Genomic DNA, 25102 nt, shown 5'->3' on the forward strand with positions numbered 1-25102 from the left:
CTAATTGTTTTACAACATCTCAATTCTCAGAAGAAACTAATATATAAACTGAGAAAAAAGAAAGAAGCACTGATAAAAATTCTGGAAAACAGATGTTTAAGTTTTCTCAAAGAGAATGATGAAAGGTATAAAAAGGAAATAGAAAAATAAGGGGTCCTAGAAGGAAAAAGAATGATGTGAAATTCAGGGGTCAGTATTTTTTTTTTTTCTGCCCAAGTTGTCTTTATTTTTTTTAATTTTTAATTTTTAATTTTTTTATTGGAGTTCAATTTGGCAACATATAGCATAACACCCAGTGCTCATCCCATCAAGTGCCCCCCTCAGTGCCCGTCACCTAGGCACCCCCACCTCCCGCCCACCTCCCTTTCCACCACCCCCTGTTCATTTCCCAGAGTTAGGAGTCTCTCATGTTCTGTCTCTCAGGGGTCAGTCTTGCAAAAAGGTGAGAATGGAGCATCTCTTCCTCTGAATGGTCTGGATGCTAGAAAGGAAAGTGGGTGAAGGTAGAAGCTTGTAAAAATGGAAGTTAAAGTTAAGTGAAGGAAAACAATGATAGGTCTTTTCATATTCTCAAGTTGGCTGGAAGTAGGGCTTCAGTTGGTGAGATTACTGAGTATCAAATAAAGACCCATGGAATCCATGTTAGAGAAAAACTTATAGAACTCGGAGGAAAGTCAATTATTAGAAGATGCTAAGCTTAACTATTTTTCATACAGCCAAGCTATACATCTAAAGAAGAGAGACACTCCTTTCATAATTAGAGATGCAGCTTGAGTTTGGAGGCAACAGGAAGACAGTGAATGTTTTGGGTAAGGTTTGAACATAAAAGGGATCTACATCTTTTACAAAGTGGTCCTTGGCCGCACAGACCACAGAAAGCTCTTTTTCCACTCAATTCCTCAATGAAAATTTTCCTGTGATACTAGCTCAATTGGTATTTAATGTTCTGATCACCTAATGATTTTTAAGCTCCTTGAGGGCAGAGATCATGTGTGTTTCAAGTGTATATTAGGATTATTTTCTAATTTAAGGTTTAGAAAGAAGATCAAGTGCTAATCCCTCAACACGAATGTTCAGAGTTTCAACTTGAGTGCCATAATTCTGACACTGAATACTCTCTGGAAGAACCTTGTGGAAATAGACAACAGAGGGAGAATTTCCAATGGCCATGTCAGCCTCCAATATCAGCTCAACCTATCCGGCACTCTTCATGTTGATGGGGATCCCAGGCCTGGAGCACCTGCATAACTGGATCTCCATTCCATTCTGCTTTGCCTATACTCTGGCCCTGCTAGGCAACTGCACCCTTCTCTTCATTATTCAGGCTGATGCAGCCCTCCATGAGCCCATGTACTTCTTTCTGGCCATGTTGGCAGCCATTGACCTGGTCCTCTCTTCTACAACACTTCCCAAAATGCTGGCTATTTTTTGGTTCAGAGATCGGGAGATCAGCTTCTATGGCTGTCTGGTCCAGATGTTCTTTCTCCACTCCTTCTCTATCATGGAGTCAGCAGTGCTGCTGGCCATGGCCTTTGACCGCTATGTGGCCATCTGCAAGCCATTGCACTACACCACAGTCCTGACTAGGCCCCTGATCACCAAGATTGGCATGGCAGCTGTGGCTCGGGCTGTGACATTAATGACTCCGCTCCCCTTTCTGCTCAGACGCTTCCACTACTGCCGAGGCACCATGATTGCCCACTGCTACTGTGAGCATATGGCTGTGGTGAGGCTGGCCTGTGGGGATACTCGCTTCAACAATATCTATGGCATTGCTGTGGCCATGTTTATAGTGGTGTTGGACCTGCTGTTTGTTATCTTGTCTTACATCTTCATCCTTCGGGCAGTTTTACAGCTTGCCTCTCAAGAGGCCCGCTACAAGGCCTTTGGGACATGTGTATCTCACATAGGTGTCATCTTAGCCTTTTACACACCTGTGGTCATCTCCTCAGTCATGCATCGTGTGGCTCGCCGGGCTGCCCCTCATGTCCACATACTTTTTGCTAATTTCTATCTGCTCTTCCCGCCCATGATCAATCCCATCATCTATGGTGTCAAGACCAAGCAGATTCGTGAGCGGGTCTTAGGACTATTCCAAAGAAAGGATGCATAAGTGGAGAGTGAGGGAAAGGTGGAGAAAGAACGGGACAGATTGAATTCTGGAGTAGGGTATGAGAGGAAATGGATGGATGAGAGAGTTTCCATGTATAATGAAAATAACTAAATGATTTCCTGGTATAATGAAAAAACTAAATGATATCCTGAAACTCAGTCACCAGTCTGATCAGAATTGATGGGGCTATGTCCTTTGGTAGCCTTTGGATTCAAACTGCTGACTTTGCTGTCTTCTTCAAAGAGCCTACTCTATCAAGAAGTTTGACAAAGGCTTGACCCACCCTCCTCTTGGTAAGGTCATCTAAAGACACAAAGATGATTTCAAGTTCACTTGGGAAAGACCAAAATTTCGTCTGAGGCAACAGTACCTATATAGTTTGGGAACTGATGTCTAGTATCTAGCTAAACACTACTAGTTTAGGGGAGTTCATGATCTTCTAGAACTACAGGTTCCGAATCAGACAGTCTTGCATGTTAAAATTTATTTCTTCAGTTGACTTATTTTGACCTCTATATTCTCATGGCTAATCCGTCTCATTAAAAACTTTGGTAGAACATGTCCTCTGACATTTCATTATACATCATACAACTCTTTCTTTGCTCATTTTCCACCAAGAATGTGAATTTTTCATTTACTTAATAATCCAGTCCCAAAACATGGAGTACCAAATCTGTGCTAGGTGCTGGGAATACATATTTTGTTAGGGTGGGCATGTTACACTTAAGTCCTAAGACAAAGAAGGAAATGCTAAACACAATAGGTTGTGACCTCTGACCTGCCTATCCCAAGGCCCAGTGTCATAAAAGAAATAGATAGGCAAAGCAGATGGGAAATAGGCATATTGACCTGTACTTTCTTTTCTTCTGTCCAATACAAAGTTACATTCTAGAAAATTCCCTTAATGTTAATCCTGACAAGTAGAATTTGTGTGGTCACAAAAACCCTCATATACCATCTTCCACAAATGCATTCTTTTATTTTGTGATTCCCTTATTTCCTCAGACTACTGTTTAGAAATTATATCTCTATCTTATTCTGACTCCATTTCTGTCTCTGTCTCTACATATTATTTAGCTTTGAAAGAATCTGGGCCAGTGCCAGGGGGGGTATGGAAAGCTGGAAATTTCAAAGAAGGGAAGCTATAGCAAGAACCCAGAGTCCTATGCTTGTTTCTGATCTCTGCTTTTATAATTCCCTCTGATACCAAAACATACATACACACACACACACACACACAGAAGTGATATTCTACTTTTAGTTCCTGTATGATTAAAAACCTCTTGTTTCTTGTGAGCATAGGTGAGACACGTGGAAAGCTTAAAAACAGCAAATATGAACAACACAAACAGAGTAGCATACCTCAAAAGAAGCTATTTCCAAAACAGAGGGCTTCTGATCTTCCTGATGACTTACACAAGGAATGTCACCAGCCTATAGAGATCATAACTATCCCTAGTGAGGAGTGAATGGTTTTATTTCCATCATAAGTCCAATATTATAAAGATCCCACAGCCAGGTAATACATCTAATGTCAGAACCACCAGAATTAGTCACAAACAGCAAGTTATATCTTGAAATGGGTAAAAGAATTAGCACTCTAGAATTCTAGTGCTAATGAAAATATCCTTCAACAATAAAGATGAAAGAATGAGTCTTGCTAACAAAAACTGATGGAATGTGTCAATATTAGGCCTGCACTGAAAGCAAAACTAAAAGTAGTTCTTCAGGATGAAGGAAAATGAGCCAGATAGAAAACACAGAATTGTAGGAGGGATTGAAGTACATCAGAAAAACTAAATATGTGAATAAATATAAATGAATATGGACTGCACAAAAGACTGAAAAGCAAATGGAATCGAGTTGAAGCATTCTAGTAATCTACCAGTTACTTTTAAAATAGTTATCTAAGCTATGGTCATTCCGCACAACATGTGCTTTTTATCCCTGCAGAGCAGAGTCAAGCAAAGTTAGATACTTTGCTCCTTCACATTGTGCCTACTTTATCTGGCTCTTATCTGGGTGTTCTGACTGTAAACTATAGTCTTCTCCATTAAGTATGTTATCTCAGCCTCCCTGGCCATGGCTCTAGAGTCCTGTTTCTTATAAGCATGACATGTCTAACTCAACAGTGTGTCTTGTTCCATCATTAGCCTTCTCTCAATCCAAAGCTGTCTTATCTGTAATTTGCCTAACACTAACTTTTGCCACATTAGGGTTTTGGTCAATTTCTCTCCGTACAGTCTGTATTGCTTCAGTCTTGCTGTGCTTAGCTAATTTAAGCTCCAGATTTAAAGGTGTAATGCAGAGTGATGTCTGTGTGCATCAGTTGATTAAGCATACAGCTCTTGATTTTGCCTAGGTCATGATCTCATGATCCTGGGATAGAGCCCTAAGTCAAGCTTTGTGCTCAGCAGGGAGTCCACTTGAGATTCTCTCTCTCCTCTGCCTCCCCACCTGCTCACTTGCTTGTACACACTGTATCTAAAATAAATCTAAAAAAGAGTGTTATGTAGAAATCTCACTTTGTCTCAATATCCCAGGCAATCATCCATCATGGGAAAGTGCTGAGACCAATAGTTAGGAGAGGTAAAGTTAGATCCAGTATACTTCTGTCAAAAGGGAATATGTATAGCTGGGGTAGAGCTCTGAGATTGCTTTTAAAACATATAAATCTACCAAAACTAAATCATGCAGAATTAGAAAGCCTAAGCATAACTAGTTGAAGACTGAATCAGTAATCAAAAGCCTCCCATTAAAGAAAAATCCAGGAACAGAGGGCTGCATTGGTAAATTCTACCAAATATTTAAAGAATTGACACTACTCCTTCTGAAATTTGTAAATAAATAAAAAAAATAAAAAGAAGGAGTACTTTCAGACTCCTTTTATGAGGCCAGCATTACCCTGATATTAAAGCCAAAGATATCACAAGAAAACAAGGCTAATATCTCTGATAAGTATAGATATGAAAGTCCTCAATAAAATACCAACAAACCAAATCCAACAATACATTAAAAGGATCATACACCACAACTGACAGGGATTTATCCCTGGGGTTCTTCAATAAATTTATACATATATATCAATTAAGTATATGCCACATTAACAGGATAAGGGATTAAAAAATTCACATAATCACCTCAATAGATGCAGAAAAAGCATTTAAAAGAATTCAATATCCTTCCATGACAATTTAAAGTTCAGATTAAAAGGAAAATACATCAATTTGATAAAAGCTGTATATGAAAAGTCTGTAACTAACATTCTCAATGTGAAATGAATAAGACAGGAATGCCCACTCTTGAATATAAGAAATAGGGAAAGGGATTATAAGTGAAAGGAGAACTGAGTGGGAAAAATTAGAGAGGGAGACAAACCATGAGAGACTGCTAACTCTGGGAAGCAAACAAAGGGTTGTGGAAGGGGGGGATGGGGTAGCTGGGTGATGGGCACTGAGGAGGGCACTTGATGGGATGAGCACTGAGTGTTATAGTATATGTTGGCAAATTGAATTTAAATAAATAAAAAAGAATGCCCACTCTTGCTATTTCTATTTAATGTAGTATTGGAAGTCCTAGCCAAAGCAACTAAACAAGAAATAAAAGGAATCCAAATTGGGAAGGAAGAAGTAAAATTATCCTTTTGTCAGTTACAAATCTTATATATAATAAATCACAGAGACTCCTTAAAAATATTGTTAGAATTAAAACAAGTCAGTAAGTTCAGAATACAAAAATCAACATATAAAGATTAGTTTTATTTCTATACACTGACTGTCTTGAAATTAGGACAAAAATCCCATATACAATGGCACCAAAAAGAATAAAACACTTAGGAATAAACTAATGAGGTGAAAGATTTAAATTCCAAAAGCTATAAAATATCATTGAAAGAAATTAAAGACACACACACAAAATGGAAAGACCTCTCATATTCATGGACTGGAAGACTTATTAAAATGTCCATACTACTCAAAGCAACTTACAGATTCAATGGGTTATAGAAATAGAGAAAGAATTCCACAATTCACATGGAACTACAAAATGCCATGAATAATGCTAAGAAAAACAATGCTAAGAATGCTAAGAAATGCTAAGAAAAACAATGCTATCGGTGAAGAGGGAGGGTTTGACTTCTTCTTTGCCAATTTCAATGCCTTTAATGTCTTTTTGTTGTCTGATTGCTGAGGCTAGGACTTCCAGTACTATGTTGAACAGCAGTGGTGAGAGTGGACATCCCTGTCTTGTTCCTGATCTTAGAGGAAAGGCTCCCAGTGCTTCCCCATTGAGAATGATATTTGCTGTGGGCTTTTCATAGATGGCTTTTAAGATGTCGAGCAATGTTCCCTCTATCCCTACACTCTGAAGAGTTTTGATCAGGAATGCATGCTGTATTTTGTCAAATGCTTTCTCTGCATCTAATGAGAGGATCATATGGTTCTTGGTTTTTCTCTTGCTGATATGATGAATCACATTGATTGTTTTACGGGTGTTGAACCAGCCTTGTGTCCCAGGGATAAATCCTACTTGGTCATGGTGAATAATTTTCTTAATGTACTGTTGGATCCTATTGGCCAGTATCTTGTTGAGAATTTTTGCATCCATGTTCATCAGGGATATTGGTCTGTAATTCTCCTTTTTGGTGGGGTCTTTGTCTGGTTTTGGAATTAAGGTGATGCTGGCCTCATAGAACGAATTTGGAAGTACTCCATCTCTTTCTATCTTTCCAAAAAGCTTTAGGAGAATAGGTATGGTTTCTTCTTTAAACGTTTGATAAAATTCCCCTGGGAAGCCATCTGGCCCTGGACTCTTGTGTCTTGGGAGGTTTATGATGACTGCTTCAATTTCCTCCCTGGTTATTGGCCTGTTAAGGTTTTCTATTTCTTCCTGTTCTAGTTTTGGTAGTTTGTGGCTTTCCAGGAATGCGTCCATTTCTCCTAGATTGCCTAATTTATAGGCGTATAGCTGTTCATAATATGTTTTTAAAATCATTTGTATTTCCTTGGTGTTGGTAGTGATCTCTCCTTTCTCATTCATGATTTTATTAATTTGAGTCTTCTCTCTCTTCTTTTTAATAAGGCTGGCTAATGGTTTATCTATCTTATTAATTCTTTCAAAGAACCAACTCCTGGTTCTGTTGATCTGTTCCACAGTTCTTCTGGTCTCGATTTCGTTGAGTTCTGCTTGAATCTTTATTAACTCCCTTCTTCTCTTGGGTGTAGGATCTATTTGCTGTTTTTTCTCTAGCTCCTTTATGTGTAAGGTTAGCTTTTGTATTTGAGTTCTTTCCAGTTTTTGAATGGATGCTTGTATTGCGATGTATTTCCCCCTTAGGACTGCTTTTGCTGCATCCCAAAGATTTTGGATGGTTGTATCTTCACTCTCATTAGTTTCCATGAATCTTTTTAATTCTTCCTTAATTTCCTGGTTGACCCTTTCATCTTTTAGCAGGATGGTCCTTAACCACCATGTGTTTGAGGTCCTTCCAAACTTCTTGTTGTGATTTAGTTCTAATTTCAAGGCATTATGGTCTGAGAATATGCAGGGGACGATCCCAATCTTTTGGTATCGGTTCAGACCCGATTTGTGACCCAATATGTGGTCTATTCTGGAGAAAGTTCCATGTGCGCTTGAGAAGAATGTGTATTCAGTTGAGTTTGGATGTAAAGTTCTGTAGATATCTGTGAAATCCATCTGGTCCAGTGTATCATTTAAAGCTCTCGTTTCTTTGGAGATGTTGTGCTTAGAAGACCTATCGAGTATAGAAAGAGCTAGATTGAAGTCACCAAGTATAAGTGTATTATTATCTAAGTATTTCTTCACTTTGGTTAATAATTGATTGATATATTTGGCAGCTCCCACATTCGGGGCATATATATTGAGGATTGTTAAGGCCTCTTGTTGAATAGATCCTTTAAGTATGATATAGTGTCCCTCTTCATCTCTCACTACAGTCTTTGGGGTAAATTTTAGTTTATCTGGTATAAGGATGGCTACCCCTGCTTTCTTTTGAGGACCATTCAAATGGTAAATGGTTCTCCAACCTTTTATTTTCAGGCTGTAGGTGTCCTTCTGTCTAAAATGAGTCTCTTGTAGACAGCAAATAGATGGGTCCTGCTTTTTTATCCAGTCTGAAACCCTGCGCCTTTTGATGGGGTCATTAAGCCCGTTCACGTTCAGAGTTACTATTGAGAGATATGAGTTTAGTGTCATCATGATATCTATTCAGTCCTTGTTTTTGTGGACTGTTCCACTGAACTTCTTCTTAAAGGGGAATTTTAAGAGTCCCCCTTAAAATTTCTTGCAGAGCTGGTTTGGAGGTCACATATTCTTTTAGTTGCTGCCTTTCTTGGAAGGTCTTTATCTCTCCTTCCATTTTGAATGAGAGCCTTGCTGGATAAAGTATTCTTGGTTGCATGTTCTTCTCATTTAGGACCCTGAATATATCCTGCCAGCCCTTTCTGGCCTGCCAGGTCTCTGTGGAGAGGTCTGCTATTACCCTAATACTCCTCCCCATAAAAGTCAGGGATTTCTTGTCTCTTGCTGCTTTAAGGATCTTCTGTTTATCGTTGGAATTTGCAAGCTTCACAATTAAATGTCGAGGTGTTGAACGGTTTTTATTGATTTTAGGGGGGGATCTCTCTATTTCCTGGATCTGAATGCCTGTTTCCCTTCCCAGACTAGGAAAGTTTTCAGCTAGAATTTGTTCAAATACATATTCTGGCCCTCTGTCCCTTTCGGCGCCCTCGGGAACCCCAATTAAACGTAGGTTTTTCTTTCTCAGGCTGTCGTTTATTTCCCTTAATCTATCCTCATGGTCTTTTAATTGTTTGTCTCTTTTTTCCTCAGTTTCCCTCTTTGCTATCAACTTGTCTTCTATGTCACTCACTCGTTCTTCCACCTCGTTAACCCTCGTCGTTAGGACTTCTAGTTTGGATTGCATCTCATTCAATTGATTTTTAATTTCTGCCTGATTAGCTCTAAATTCTGCAGTCATGATACTCTACATAGAAAACCCAAAAGTCTCCACCCCAAGATTGCTAGAACTCATACAGCAATTCGGTAGCGTGGCAGGATACAAAATCAATGCCCAGAAATCAGTGGCATTACTATACACTAACAATGAGACTGAAGAAAGAGAAATTCAGGAGTCAATCCCATTTACAATTGCACCCAAAAGCATAAGATACCTAGGAATAAACCTCACCAAAGATGTAAAGGATCTATACCCTCAAAACTATAGAACACTTCTGAAAGAAATTGAGGAAGACACAAAGAGATGGAAAAATATTCCATGCTCATGGATTGGCAGAATTAATATTGTGAAAATGTCAATGTTACCCAGGGCAATATACACGTTTAATGCAATCCCTATCAAAATACCATGGACTTTCTTCAGAGAGTTAGAACAAATTATTTTAAGATTTGTGTGGGATCAGAAAAGACCCCGAATAGCCAGGGGAATTTTAAAAAAGAAAACCATATCTGGGGGCATCACAATGCCAGATTTCAGGTTGTACTACAAAGCTGTGGTCATCAAGACAGTGTGGTACTGGCACAAAAACAGACACATAGATCAGTGGAACAGAATAGAGAATCCTGAAGTGGACCCTGAACTTTATGGGCAACTAATATTCGATAAAGGAGGAAAACTATCCATTGGAAGAAAGACAGTCTCTTCAATTAATGGTGCTGGGAAAATTGGACATCCACATGCAGAAGAATGAGACTAGACCACTCTCTTGCACCATACACAAAGATAAACTCAAAATGGATGAAAGATCTAAATTTGAGACAAGATTCCATCAAAATCCTAGAGAAGAACACAGGCAACCCCCTTTTTGAACTCGGCCATAGTAACTTCTTGCAAGATACATCCACAAAGGCAAAAGAAACAAAAGCAAAAATGAACTATTGGGACTTCATCAAGATAAGAAGCTTTTGCACAGCAAAGGATACAGTCAACAAAACTCAAAGACAACCTACAGAATGGGAGAAGATATTTGCAAATGACGTATCAGATAAAGGGCTAGTTTCCAAGATCTATAAAGAACTTCTTAAACTCAACACCAAAGAAACAAACAATCCAATCATGAAATGGGCAAAAGACATGAACAGAAATCTCACAGAGGAAGACATAGACATGGCCAACATGCACATGAGAAAATGCTCTGCATCACTTGCCATCAGGGAAATACAAATCAAAATCACAATGAGATACCACCTCACACCAGTGAGAATGGGGGAAAATTAACAAGGCAGGAAACAACAAATGTTGGAGAGGATGCGGAGAAAAGGGAACCCTCTTACACTGTTGGTGGGAATGTGAACTGGTGCAGCCACTCTGGAAAACTGTGTGGAGGTTCCTCACACAGTTAAAAATATACCTGCCCTACGACCCAGCAATTGCACTGTTGGGGATTTACCGCAAAGATACAAATGCAATGAAACGCTGGGACACCTGCACCCCGATATTTATAGCAGCAATGGCCACGATAGCCAAACTGTGGAAGCGGCCTCGGTGTCCATCGAAAGATGAATGGATAAAGAAGATGTGGTTTATGTATACAATGGACTATTACTCAGCTATTAGAAATGACAAATACCTACCATTTGCTTCAACGTGGATGGAACTGGAGGGTATTATGCTGAGTGAAATAAGTCAGTCGGAGAAGGACAAACATTATATGTTCTCATTCATTTGGGGAATATAAATAATAGTGAAAGGGAATATTAGGAAGGGAGAAGAAATGTGTGGGAAATATCAGAAAGGGAGACAGAACGTAAAGACTGCTAACTCTGGGAAACGAACTAGGGGTGGTAGTAGGGGAGGAGGGCGGGGGTGGGAGTGAATGGGTGACGGGCACTGGGAGTTATTCTGTATGTTAGTAAATTGAACACCAATAAAATATAATTTAAAAAAATACTATCTTAAAAAAAAAAGAAAAGAAAAACAATGCTAAGACCAATGCTAAGAAAAACAAAGCTGGTGTCAGCACATTTCTAGATTTCAAAATATATTAAAAAGCTACAGTAAATCAAAATGATATGGTACTGGCATAAATATAGATAGATAGACCAATGGAACGAAAAGAAAATCTGGAAATAAATCCACATATATGATCAATTGATCCTTGTCAGAGGTGTCAAGTATACACCCCTTCTCTTCAGCAAATGGTGTAGGGAAAACTAGGCATCTATACAAAAAGATAATTGTATCCTTATCTTTTACAGCATATACAGAAAATCTCAACTCAAAATGGATTAAAAACTTAAACATAAGACCTGAAGTTATAAAATTCTTAGAAGAAAATATAGGGGAAAATCTTCATGACACTAGACTTGGCAATGATTTCATGAATAGGACATCTAAAGTAGAGGAAACAGAAGCAAAAGTCAATGAGTGGAACTACATTAAACTGAGAAGCTTTTGCACAGCAAAGGAAAGAGTCAACAATAAAAAGGCAACTATGGAATGGAAGAAAATATTTGCACACACACACACACACACTATATATATATATATATATATATATATATATATATAAACATTTTATTTATTCATGAGAGACAGAGGGGGGCAGAGAGAGGGAGAGAGAGGCAGAGACACAGGCAGAGGGAGAAGCAGTCTCCATGCAGGGAGCCTGACACGGGACTCGATCCCGGATCTCCAGGATCAGGCCCTGGGCTGAAGGTGATGCTAAACTGCTGAGCCACCCAGGCTGCCCTGTACACTGTATATTTGATAGGAGGTTAATCTCTAAAACATAAGGAACTCCTACAACTCAATAGAAAAGCTAACAACCTCATTTTAAAGTGGGTTAAAGAATAGACATGTCCTCAAAGATGACATTGAAACAAGCATATGAAAAAATGCTTATTGTCATTAATTGTGAGGCAAATACAAATCAGAACTATAATGAGGTATCACCTAACACCTGTCAGATTAGCTATTCTCAAAAAAAGACAAGTGCTGATAAAGAGCACACTGGAGAAATTGGAATGCCTGCACACACTGTGGGTGGAAATACAAAAATAGTGCAGCTGTTATGGAAGACGGTATAAAAGTTTCTCAAAAAATGAAAAATAGAACTACCAAATGGTGAAAGATAATAAAGAGGAAAGGAGAAAAATAAGTGGGAAATATCAGAAAGGGAGACAGAACATGAAAGACTCCTAACTCTGGGAAACGAACTAGGGGTGGTGGAAGGGGAGGTGGGTGGGGGGTGGGGGTGACTGGGTGGTGGGCACTGAGGTGGGCACTTGACGTGATGAGCACTGGGTGTTATTCTGTATGTTGACAAATTGAACACCAATAAAAATAAATTTATTAAAAAAATAATATATTTAAAAAAAGAACTACCAAATGATCTAGCACTTCTTGATATATATCCAAAAGAATTGTAATCAGGATCTTTAAGATTTTATTTATTTATTTGACAGAGAGAACACAGCAGGGGGAGTGGCAGGCAGAGTGAGAGGGAGAGGGAGAAGCAGACTCCCCACTGAGCAGGGAGCCTGATGTGGGGGTCAATCCCAGGACCCTGGAATCATGACCTGAGCTGAAGGCAGACGCTTAACTGACTGAGCCATCCAGCTACCCTGGAATCAGGATCTTGAAAAGATATTGGCACTCCCACATTCGTTTCAGCACATTCACAATAGCTAAGATGTGGGAAAAAGCCTAGTAGCCTTTATCCATGAACAGATAAAGAAAATGTGGCATACATATTTCATGGAATACTATTCAACCTTAAAAAAGACATTCTGTATTACTCAGCCATTAGAAACGACAAATACCCAACATTTGCTTTGACATGGATGGAACTGGAGGGTATTATGCTGAGTGAAATAAGTCAATCAGAGAAGTACAAACATTATATGGTCTCATTCATTTGGGGAATATAAAAAATAGTGAAAGGGAATAAAGGGGAAAGGAGAAAAAAATGAGTGGGAAATATCAGAAAGGGAGACAGACCATGAGAGACTCCTAACTCTGGGAAGCGAACTAGGGGTGGTGGAAGGGGAGGTGGGTGGGGGGTGGGGGTGACTGGGTGACAGGCACTGAGGTGGGCACTTGACAGGATGAGCACTGGGTGTTATTCTTCATGTTGGCAGATTGAATACCAATAAAAAATAAATTTGTGAAAAAAAGACATTCTGCAATATGCAACAATATGGATAGATCTTGAGGATATTATGCTAAGTGAAACAAGCCAGCCCCAGAAAGATAAATACTGCACTGCAGGATTACATTAATATGAAGTATATAAAATAGTCAAATTCATAAAATCAAGAACTAGAATGATGGTTACCAGAAACTGGGGGGGGGGGGGGGAGGGAGGAGGGTGGGAAGGGAAAATAGGGAGTTGTTAGGCATAAGGTTTCAGTTAAGATGAATCTGTACAAAAATTGTACCTATAATCAATGATGTATTGTACACTTAGAATTTGTTAATGACACTTAAGAGGATAGCTCTCATATTTTCACAGTAAGACAAAATAAAGATGAAATAAAGACAAAATTAAAGGAGCATCTTTCAAAATTAAAGAAAGTATTATGGAAAATTGTAGTCGGCAAAAGTCCATGGCAGACCGTGGTATAAACTATTTTCCTTCTTAGAGCTTTGAAAAATAGCACTGAGGTCAGTTGTAGGTAGAATATCACTCCTTATTAATAATTCCTAAACATTTATATTATTTATAAATAATATATTTATTTATTATTTATAAATAATAAGTAATCACATCATCATCATCATGGCTTCTTGATAGGAACAATTGGGATTATTTTTAAAAAATATTTTATTTATTTATTCACGAGAGACACACAGAGAAAGAGAGGCAGAGACACTGGCAGAGGGAGAAGCAGGCTCCATGCAGGGAGCCCGACATGGGACTCGATCCCGGGTCTCCAGGATCACGCCCTGGGCTGAAGGCAGCGCTAAACCACTGAGCCACCTGAGCTGCCCAACAATTGGGATTATTATTTCTATTTTAAGATAAGGAAACAGATCTGAGATCAGGGAAGGGTCATTCCAAAGTTACAAGCTGGAAATCAATGCCTAGCTTCAGTTAATATGTAGGATGCATGCAAAATAAGATCTATCAGATATTTTTGCTTGGTTAGGTTGGAGTTCCTGCCTCTCCAGGTCACAGTTAGACAGGAGTTGGTTGCAGTTTATATGTATGAGGCTCTTTTTATTGGGACACATTGCAAGGAGGAGGTTGAGGTAAGTGGAAGCATATTAAAGACCAAGGCACAAGCAAGATTTACCTGAAGTGCTCAGTGTCTGGGGGGTTAAGCATGACTCCTGGGAGGCATGGTTTGTACCACAAAAAAAGAAGGTGGCCAGGGCTGCAGGAAACTCCAGGGGTGAAAGCCCTGGGTCAGGGAAGTCCCCTTGTGTTAATCCCCTAAAGAAGAGGTCAGAGCCTTCCATGAGCCCCTGAGGACCCTCCTCGTGCAGTAGTTTCTGCTTCTATAATCTTTTCAGAGATCATCAGAGGCTTACAAACATAAAGCCAGCTGCTCCCTTCCCAGTTCTCTCCTCTAAATCCTCCCACTGAAGTTGCATGAAGCTAATGGATACAGCCAAGAATTCTACTTCAGATTGAGGACTGGGAACAGAGCCTGGACTAAGGGAAACAAGAAAGAGGTGACAGGTATGGAGAGTGAGAAAGAAAAAGGGCAATCCTCCCACAGCTAGTCTTGGTCCTAGGCATCAGCTCCCTGCTCTCGCTCCCCAATTCCTTTATTGCCTCTATTTTGGCTCTTGAACTGAGGAGGTATTAGTCCTAACAGTCTAATCCAAATATTCTGTCTATAAACTCCAGAAACTCCCTCCAATACAGAGGATGGCTGTTTCTTTTCTATGCCAAACACTGGTTCACCTCCAAGAAACTTTGGCTAATTATTTCTGTGTGGATACTGTCATCTCTCACCTGTCATTTCTTCTCCCAAACTCACCAGTATCCCTGTCCCAATTAGGAGGTTTCTGGATTAATCAAGAGAGAAAATGAAGCCTGAACTAGGAAGGTACAGGGAGAGGTAAGAAATATATATTTTTGAATAATGATGTGTTTATTGAAACATGCTTGTTTGACCACTGTCTAACAGTCTCTTCTTTCTAGGAAATAAGTATTAAGGGAAAAGATACGGAACCATTTATTTGGCACTAATTAATTAATTAATGTATTATTTTTAGTATTAGCCAATTTATTATCTTTGTTTCTTCAAGCTTAAGGTAGGGAGGAAAAGAGCCCATTCTTTCTTTTTTTATTTATAAATTTATTTTTTATTGGTGTTCAATTTGCCAACATATAGAATAACACCCAGTGCTCATCCCATCAAGTGCCCCCCTCAGTGCCCATCACCCAGTCACCCCCACCCCCCGCCCACCTCCCCTTCCACCACCCCTAGTTCGCTTCCCAGAGTTAGGAGTCTTTATGTTCTGTCTCCCTTTCTGATATTTCCCACTCATTTTTTCTCCTTTCCCCTTTATTTCCTTTCACTATTTTTTATATTCCCCAAATGAATGGGAACATATAATGTTTGTCCTTCTCTGATTGACTTATTTCACTCAGCATGATACCCTCCAGTTCCATCCATGTCAAAGCAAATGTTGGGTATTTGTCGTTTCTAATGGCTGAGTAATATTCCATTGTATACATAAACCACATCTTCTTTATCCATTAATTATTTTAAAAAGTAGTCTTTAAAATGATTTCTGCCACAGAGATAAGCTCTACAGGAAATAATTTTGCAATGTCATTTCAAATATATGGAGACAAAACAATCTTTGCAATAGGAATATACTCCTGGAAATTCAAGATTTTTCATAATACATCAAAATAAATCAAAGAAATGAAAGAAAACAAATGTGACTGTCTCCTACTCTTTTTGAAACAGATCCACATGAGGTATTTTGATACAGTGGAGACTGTACGGTAGAGACTGAAAGAACAGAAGCTGGTTTCAGAAGTGGGCATAAATCACAACAGTGTAAACTTTGATTCTTGCTTAATGGTCATCACCAAATACTTCCTAATGATAATTACCTTCTCATATTCCTCTCTAATAAAAACTCACATTTTGCTATAGCCTCTATGAATTCAATCATTTTATACGTCAACATTTATACTTGGAAATAAATTTTTAAATCTTGAAGACAAGAAAACATGTGAACATCTTACATGTATAAACTGAGTCCATACCCTTGAAATTATATAGATAAAAATATCCATAATCTTTAAAATCTTTTACTATACCCAAGGGCCTGCCTAGAGCAGGCAGGCAGACACTTTGTAAAATTTTATTTTTCCCTCATTTTTCTAAGTTCCAAGTTCTTCCAGAATTGCTGATGGGGTAATAATCATCCTGGCCCCTTTTGAATGGCACAGAGGGATACATTTCTTATAGGTTCTTTTCCCACAAGCCACATCCTTGAAAGACTTTAGGTCAGTGACTATCTTCTTGTCTCTGGGTCTTAATCTTTCAAATTCATCATTCTGATATCTTTTTAATATATGTTTTATTGCCTACAAAATAAATGCAAGCATTAACTGAGTACTTTCTGTGTATGGAAACCCATCTAAGCACTTTCAGGAGAAGACAGGTAAGTTCTGTGGTCTAGTGTGGACATTTTGGCTCTTGAAACAGTACAGAAAGGATAATATATTCACTACAAAACAGATTCCTGGGTTCTGGATAGTAGGGGAAGAGGACTGGCTCCACTCATGTTCCTACTCTGAGATTCTGATTTTGAGGGAGGTAGATTTTTGATGAGCTTCAACAAAAATGGAGTTCAGGCACTGTTGGACACCCTGTGTTTAGAGGAAGAAACTGGATAAAACAGATAACTTTCTTTGTGAGAAGGGTGGTTAGGTCATAGGGTCATCAGTTATGTTCAGAAGGTAGATAGTCTGTACATTCTTCTGGCTTACTAAGAAGTAAAGTGAACTATGTTTGTTTTTGCATATTTACTGGGGGTTAAGATGCAACAGATATGTGGTAACATTAACCATTTATATAGAGTGTTATGCAGCAGGCACTGTTCTTGGCACTTCTGATGATATGCCAGTGAAAAAACAAGTCCATTCAGGTACCCCATCTTTCTGCCCTAGTTCTTAATGTTGCAATTGAGCCCTTGGTTCTCTGTTCTTTATGAACATTTAATATCTATGAGACTGAGATCACCAAGATTGTATCTGCTTCCAATGATCCCAAGTTTATATCAGCAGCCAAAATCTCTCACACTCCAGTCTTATATATCCAAATATATAAGGATATATATGAGGTAACATGTTCACTTAGATTTCTGATAGACCTCTCAAACAACATGTCCAAAGTTAACATCTTGATCCCCTTCTCCACAACCTTCCCCCACCTCAATTGAGAACAATTCTTTTTTTGGTGCTCAAGTCAAATATCTCGCCATTTTTTATTCCTTCTTCTCTCATGACCTACATTTCAGTTGGTCAGATTCCATAGCTCTTTTTTTCAAATATATCCAAAATCTGATTGCTTCTTACTACATACATGGACATTCTGGTTCTTAGCCAATATTCTCCCTTCCCTCATCTCTAGAATAGCCCCCAGAATCTTTTATACTTTTACCCTTACACTTTCATGCAATTTTCATCATAGAGGCCAGAGCAAACGTAAACTTTGTCAAATATGTCATTTATTTGCTCTAAAGATGGCTTTGAAGGAAATGAGCATTTGCCAAGCTCTGCAAAGGGCTACAATGCTCTGTGTGGTCTAGCTCCATCTTTATGACCTCTATATATCTCTCACTTATTCACACCATCTAACCACACTGGCCTGATAGCTGAGCTTTGAACATTAGGCATATTTCTAGAACATTTGTTCTTACTGTTTCTTTTGCTTAGAGTTTGCCACTGGGGGATATTTCTCTATATTTTTCATCTCTTATGCCTCATTTCTTCTCATTCACCTTTTTTTTTTTCTGGCCAATGCTGTGACAACCACTTTAGTGCAGGTATAGCCTGACTTCACCTTACTCATCTGCATCCTGCCCCTGGGCTTCTCTGCTCCATTGTATGGGGCACCTGAAGTAGACTGACTGCTCAGCTATGCTTATGCATGTGTGAACCTGGAAGCATGAAGAAATTAACACCCTCTGGGTCAACACTTGCCCTGGGTGGGGTAAATTTTGGTGAATATACCGCTCTTTCATATCTCCAGTAGACAACTATGTAGGTGCCTTCTACGTGGTTCTTTCTGTGGAATTGGACAGAGTTGATCACAGCATTTACCCAGCTCACAGATAATGCCTGGATGGATTCTCTGCTTTCCTGTTTCATTCTTTCATCCCATTTTCCCCCAGCAAAATTATCTATATGGAATTCCAGGTTTTGCCAGGACTAGAAACCAAGCCATTTCTTTACCTCATTTCATATTTGCCCAAATTCCCTTCCAGATATGGCCTACTATGATTGATTTAAAATTGCTATCTTCTTTCTCTTCTAGCTTCAGGATTTCTTCTTATCTTCCCCCTTTTAAAAAAATACCTTCTATTATACTATGTAATTTAGTAATTATGTTCTTTTATTATCCTTTTCAAACCTTTAGTAAATGTGTTTTACTGAGGCATCATCCTGTTTTGTTTTTAGAGTTATCCTTAACAATTTAGTAAAAATATTTAACCCTTCTCAGAAACTTATTGAATAAGTTTACTAAATATGTTGTGAATATAAAATGGAATGGAACTCAATATTAAGCTCTGAAGAAACTCAATATTCAGAGGTAAGGCAGAAACAGGAGATTTATATGACAAGCTAATGAAGTAGGAAATGGTAGTATCAACCCAAGAGAAAAGAGGGTTTTAAGAAGACCATTGTCAATTCAGATAAAAGTTACTGAGAAGTCAAATGGTATGAAAGTAAGAAAGTTACAATGACACCATCATTATAAAGGTTTTTGGTGGTCCCCATGAGAGCAGTTTCGGGAAAGTAATGAGAATGGAATACAGACTAGAATATGTTTGATTACCAAATGATATTTGAAAGAAGGTTGAATTCGTATTTAAGTATTTTCTATATGTTTTCTATGAAGAGAGGCAGAGATTTGAAGTAATGGGAGGATATAAGATCAAAGGAGGGAGAATATTAATTTTTTAAAGTGTAGTTCTATGGAACTACATACTTTATATGGATATACTTAAATATAATATATACTTAAATATATACTTAAACAAATAAGGCTCAGCAAACACTAATTGAACAAAAGGGTTTTATACATAATCCTATTTATTATCCTCCCCTATGATCCTCACATAAAACAAGGGGATTGCTATTGCTCATTTGTAGAGGGGGAAGCAAGGGCTTGGGGATAAGGGATTTGTGCAAGGTCATGCAATTAGTATAAGTAAAAGTCAATTGATCCAAGAACTTCAGGCTCTAAAAATCTTCCAAACCACATGAGAAGAAATAAGTTTTTAATTTGGATATGCTGAGTGTGCGTTACTTATTAGGCATTTAGATAGGCACAATATAGCCTAGTTATTTAGCATACTGGAATTGGAGAAAGCTAAAACTCAAACTTAGCTGCCTATTAACTATGATATCTTAGACATATTAAGTTTTTGGAATTTCTTTTCTTAGATTGAAAAGAGATCTAGTTTTTTCAGAACTTACTTTGTTCAGTGATACTCACATCATGTTTTAAGTATTATCTCAATGCTTAAAAAAGCCCACATTACCTAGATGTAAGAGAAAAGATTGCATAAAAACTGGGGCACTCCAATGTTTAATGGTTTGAAAAAAGAAAAATGATCTAGAGGGAAAGATAAAAATGAGTGGAGGGAGAGACACATGAACGGGGATTTTTAACATGAATTTGGATAGAGAAGCAAAAGATACAGCTCCGTATTTTCTAAGCTAGAGGCAGGGCAGAGATTTGTTGATGTGGAAAGGACCTGAAGGATATTTTTTGGATTTAATAAAATCAGTTAGTTTTAGTCTTTCATCAAGGATATTCTTTTTTTAATTTATAAATTTATTTTTTATTGGTGTTCAATTTGCCAACATATAGAATAACACCAGTGCTCATCCCATAAGTGCCCCCCCCCCTCAGAAAGATATATTTCAGAGCAGTTCTCTCCAGTAGAGCTTTCTGTAGCGATGGAAATATTTTATCTGAGTAGTCCAATATGATAGTCATCACTAGTCATGGTGGCTGTTGAGCACTTAAAAAGTGTTGTGACTGAGATATTGAATAATTTTAAACAAAATTTGGAACAAATTTAAACAGTCACATGTGGCTAGTGGTAACCATATCCAATAGAGTAGAGCTACAGAAAACAGATTTTGTGGTTAATAGAGGCATTAGAAATTACAAGCTTTATTTTCACATATAGACATGTGAAACCTAAGATTTCAGGACAGAAAATGGTTTTTTGTTATTGTGAGCTTAGCTTAATTATCATGTAGAATGGTACCTAAATATATTCTAAAGAAATGAATTAATGTAAACATTTTCACTTCTTTTATTAGGGTATTCCTGATGTTACCATGAACACAGAAAACGTTACCTTTTCTCCATTCCTTTATGTAAGTTGTCTTGTGATATCAGTTCTAATGATGTTTAATGTTCTATCTACTCCATGATTTCAAAGTCCCTTGAGGATAATATGGATTATGCTTAATCATATCAAAGAAGACTACTAACTGATTTTAAGGTCTAGCAATGGGAACAAAAGCTAATTCTCCTAAGAAGATATATATAGAAGGTGAAGGGGCCCTGTGAAAATGGACAAGGAAAATTTCTACAAACCATGACAGTGTTCAATATCACCACAACCCATCCAGCTTCCTTCCTGCTGGTAGGAATTCCAGGTTTGGAGCAATTGCATGTCTGGATCTCCATTCCATTCTGCTTTGCCTATACTCTGGCCCTGCTAGGCAACTGCACCCTTCTCTTCATTATTCAGGCTGATGCAGCCCTCCATGAGCCCATGTACTTCTTTCTGGCCATGTTGGCAGCCATTGACCTGGTCCTCTCTTCTACAACACTTCCCAAAATGCTGGCTATTTTTTGGTTCAGAGATCGGGAGATCAGCTTCTATGGCTGTCTGGTCCAGATGTTCTTTCTCCACTCCTTCTCTATCATGGAGTCAGCAGTGCTGCTGGCCATGGCCTTTGACCGCTATGTGGCCATCTGCAAGCCATTGCACTACACCACAGTCCTGACTAGGCCTCTGATCACCAAGATTGGCATGGCAGCTGTGGCTCGGGCTGTGACATTAATGACTCCACTCCCCTTTCTGCTCAGACGCTTCCACTACTGCCGAGGCACCATGATTGCCCACTGCTACTGTGAGCATATGGCTGTGGTGAGGCTGGCCTGTGGGGATACTCGCTTCAACAATATCTATGGCATTGCTGTGGCCATGTTTATAGTGGTGTTGGACCTGCTGTTTGTTATCTTGTCTTACATCTTCATCCTTCGGGCAGTTTTACAGCTTGCCTCTCAAGAGGCCCGCTACAAGGCCTTTGGGACATGTGTATCTCACATAGGTGCCATCTTATCTACCTACACACCTGTGGTCATCTCCTCAGTCATGCATCGTGTGGCTCGCCGGGCTGCCCCTCATGTCCACATACTACTTGCTATTTTCTATCTTCTTTTTCCGCCCATGATCAATCCCATCATCTATGGTGTCAAGACCAAGCAGATTCGTGATCATGTGCTCAATCTGTTCCAGAGAAAGAAAGTGTAGATGCATACTTTCTTCCTTACCTACTAGTTCAGTACTGAGTGGATGCTGGATTGGGACAAAGGGGAAACTTCATAAGTAGGAAAACTGCAACCTCCATGTTTGGTAATTCTTTAGTATGGCAAGGAAAATGAGGTTTCATTCTTCACAGATCTGGTCAGATCAAACTTTAGCCTGTCTGATAGAGATTTGACCTTCCTATTCTCATAGACTCATCTCACAATGAAGGAAAGCAGAGAAGCTTTCAAAATGCTATTGCCATCTAGGTGAAATTTAATAGGTATATTGACTGAGACTGGCACAAGAAGTTGAGATTTTGTTGAACTCTTCGTGTAGACTATGAATGAGGAATTGAACCACAAATTTTGTGACCTAATGGCCACTTCTTTTACTAAAGCTGCTTCCATTTCTTCTCTAACTGGCATCCAGATCTCTGCCATTCTATTAGCCTACCACCACCTAATGTTATTGGCTCTACATTTGGATAGCTCCACTTCTAAAAAAAAAAGATGAGAGAGAGAGAGAGAGAAAGAGAGAAAATGAGAGAAGGGAGAAGAAGGGATGGGGGAGGGGCAGAGGGAGAGAGAGTCCTAAGCAGACTCAGCACAGAGCCCAATGCTGGGCTGTATCCTACAACCCCAAGACCCCAAGACCCCAAGACCATGACCTGAACTGAAACCAAGAGTTGGATGCTTAACCAATTGTGCCACCCAGGAGCCCCTGGAGAGCTCTACTTTCTTTTTTTTTTTTTGAGAGCTCTACTTCTAAGCAGACTTATTTCTTCCATTAAGTCAGTATGAGTCATAAAAGTCCAAGGAAGAAGTCCAAGGAACTAACACAGCCAATTCCTTTGTTGAACACTTAGCAAAGGAGTCTTCTGACATCCCTTTATGTAAATGTATATCATATAACTTTTCACATGCATATGTATTTTGTCTCAAAAAACCTGACCACTTAGTAATGTTTATTGAATGAAGAGCTGAATACCATCTTTGAGCTATGTATCATGGAAACAAAGATTAATACCCTTTCCTCTTGAAGTTGAGACTTTTGAAGCTAAAAGGAGTTAAAATATATAGTGGTGGTAGACTGTATTATTTTTCACAGATATTTACTCTCTCCTCCCTCTATCATGGAAGAGGAATTTCCTCACCCCTTCATTATTAAATCTTGCTATGTGACTTCCTTTGGCTAATGTAATTTGAATGGTCTTGAAATATTCCACAATAATTACAGACTTCGGGATCCCTGGGTGGCGCAGCGGTTTAGCGCCTGCCTTTGGCCCAGGGCGGGATCCTAGAGTCCCGGGATCGAGTCCCACGTCAGGCTCCCGGCATGGAGCCTGCTTCTCCCTCCTCCTGTGTCTCTGCCTCTCTCTCTCTGTGTCTCTCTCTGTCTATCATAAATAAATAAATCTTTAAAAAAAATAATCACAGACTTCAAAATGTGTTTCTGTAGCTTGGCCTAGTCTTTTCTTTTTGCCTGTGTTAAAAGATTGAGCATGTCTCAACAGAATTTTTCCTTCAACCCAGACCAAGAGCCTCTGACTGTTTCCTGAGCCTTCCCAAACTCTTGTTTGGCTTTCGTCAGAGATGGGGCATTGTGCGTGATAGATTAGAGTGCTGTTAAAAAACAATCACTATCTCAGTGTAAAACTTCACGGACTATTGGGTTGGTCATCAGCACCTCTTTGGTCAACTGGGCATTAGCAGATGTGGTGCAAGCATAGACTTGAAATTTGCTTGTGCAATGGTCCTTGTTGTATTCTGACTCTGCTGCATGATAAGAGTTCATTTGTCCAATGAGAAGAGGAGAGAGTAGAGAGGAACTGCCTAATCAACTTGCAACTTGAAGCAGAGACGTACAAGCAAAGCCACTTTGGATCAGCAGATTCCCCAGCTAACTTGCAAAGGGATAAGAAAATCTAGTTGATATCAGCAGACTCATTTCAGGCAATCTCCAGATGTATGAGATATATTTTTATTGTTATATGCCACAAATTTTGTGGGTATTTTTTCCACAGTACATTTTGGGCTGACATTATCTGTTATTGTTATTTAGTAAACTGAATATAATAAATGGATTAAATAAGTATTTCAGGGTGTAAGATCTGATTTGTCCTTATGTTTAGTACAGAAATGATCTTGCCCTTCAGGTGATACTCCTACCCTCCAAAGAATGTGATTTTGTCTAACATATAAGTCTAATAGTATATGAACTAAATTACCATGTAATAAACAATGTGTGCACTGCTAGCTTTATTCACAATAGTCAAAGGTGAGTCATTTCTTATATTAATACATGTACTTGGAGCATAGCAGTATGAGAATACACACATGCTATTTTTGGAGTTGAAGTTTTACAGTTATGTAAATTATACAAGATGACATGGAAAACATGTACTAATTCAGACTTAATCACAACACTTCCAACAATTCTTGCACCTTAGTTCTGGGTTTTCTGGAGCCTCAGTAATTGTCAGTAAATTGCCCAAACAATGCCTCTGCATGGATCCTTGACTGACCCAGAAATCAATTTTAGCTAGGGTAGCTCCAGCCCATTGATATCTTGGAATGGTCAAATGACACAGTTAGAATGCAGACTAATGTAAAAAAAAGGGAAGCTTCACTCTACATTGTAACAAAAAATAGTAGAAAAAGCACAATTCCTCAAATATAATTTCATGTAGTATTTTGTTCAGAATGCTTCCGCATTGCTATTGTGCCTGTTATATCCCTTTATTGTATTTTTAAATCTGATTTGTACATTTCATCTGATATTGTGATTCTCATAGAGAAATGTATATATTTTAACTCAGATATTGTAATTTTCTTCTTTAAAAGTTTGATTTAGGTGTTATTTATATCTTCTGACACCTCTAACATGCTCAATCTTTCCTTTAGCCTCAATTATAAATGTATTCTGTATACTCAATATCTTTATATGCTAATTTTATCTGTACCTTGACTTATTTTCTCTTATGTGTATTTCCTGATAATTTTTGATTGAATGCCGGACATGTTGAATTTTACTTTTGGGTACTAGATACTTTATATATATACACACACATATATATATATATATTCTTGAGCTTTATTCATGGTTAAGTCTTTGGAAATAGTCTGATGCTTTAGGTTTTGCTTTTAGGCTTTGTTAGTCAGGACCAGAACAACTTTTAGTTTAGGCTTAATTTGTTACCACTACTCAGTAAAAGCATTTTTGAAAAAAAAAAAAAAAAGGAAAAGATG

The 25102-nt window shown here is 38.5% G+C and overlaps 2 protein-coding genes and 1 long non-coding RNA gene across 3 annotated transcripts in view; 2 read left to right on the forward strand and 1 right to left on the reverse strand.

Moving 5' to 3' along the window:
* Positions 1 to 377: 377 nt before the first annotated feature.
* Positions 378 to 25102, reverse strand: part of LOC119877343 — a 37776-nt gene continuing 13051 nt past the window's right edge. The window contains exon 2 of the long non-coding RNA XR_005375366.1: positions 378 to 481. This is a non-coding gene — a long non-coding RNA (uncharacterized LOC119877343). The remainder of the gene's footprint in view (positions 482 to 25102) is intronic.
* On the forward strand, positions 1163 to 2113 carry OR52K1B (olfactory receptor family 52 subfamily K member 1B). Its single transcript, NM_001388688.1, is given in 1 exon segment — positions 1163 to 2113. A coding segment is annotated over 1 exon segment (951 nt).
* On the forward strand, positions 20913 to 21857 carry OR52K1 (olfactory receptor family 52 subfamily K member 1). Its single transcript, NM_001388689.1, is given in 1 exon segment — positions 20913 to 21857. A coding segment is annotated over 1 exon segment (945 nt).

This window comes from Canis lupus, chromosome 21, assembly GCF_011100685.1.
Source record: "Canis lupus familiaris isolate Mischka breed German Shepherd chromosome 21, alternate assembly UU_Cfam_GSD_1.0, whole genome shotgun sequence".
NCBI lineage: Eukaryota > Metazoa > Chordata > Mammalia > Carnivora > Canidae > Canis > Canis lupus.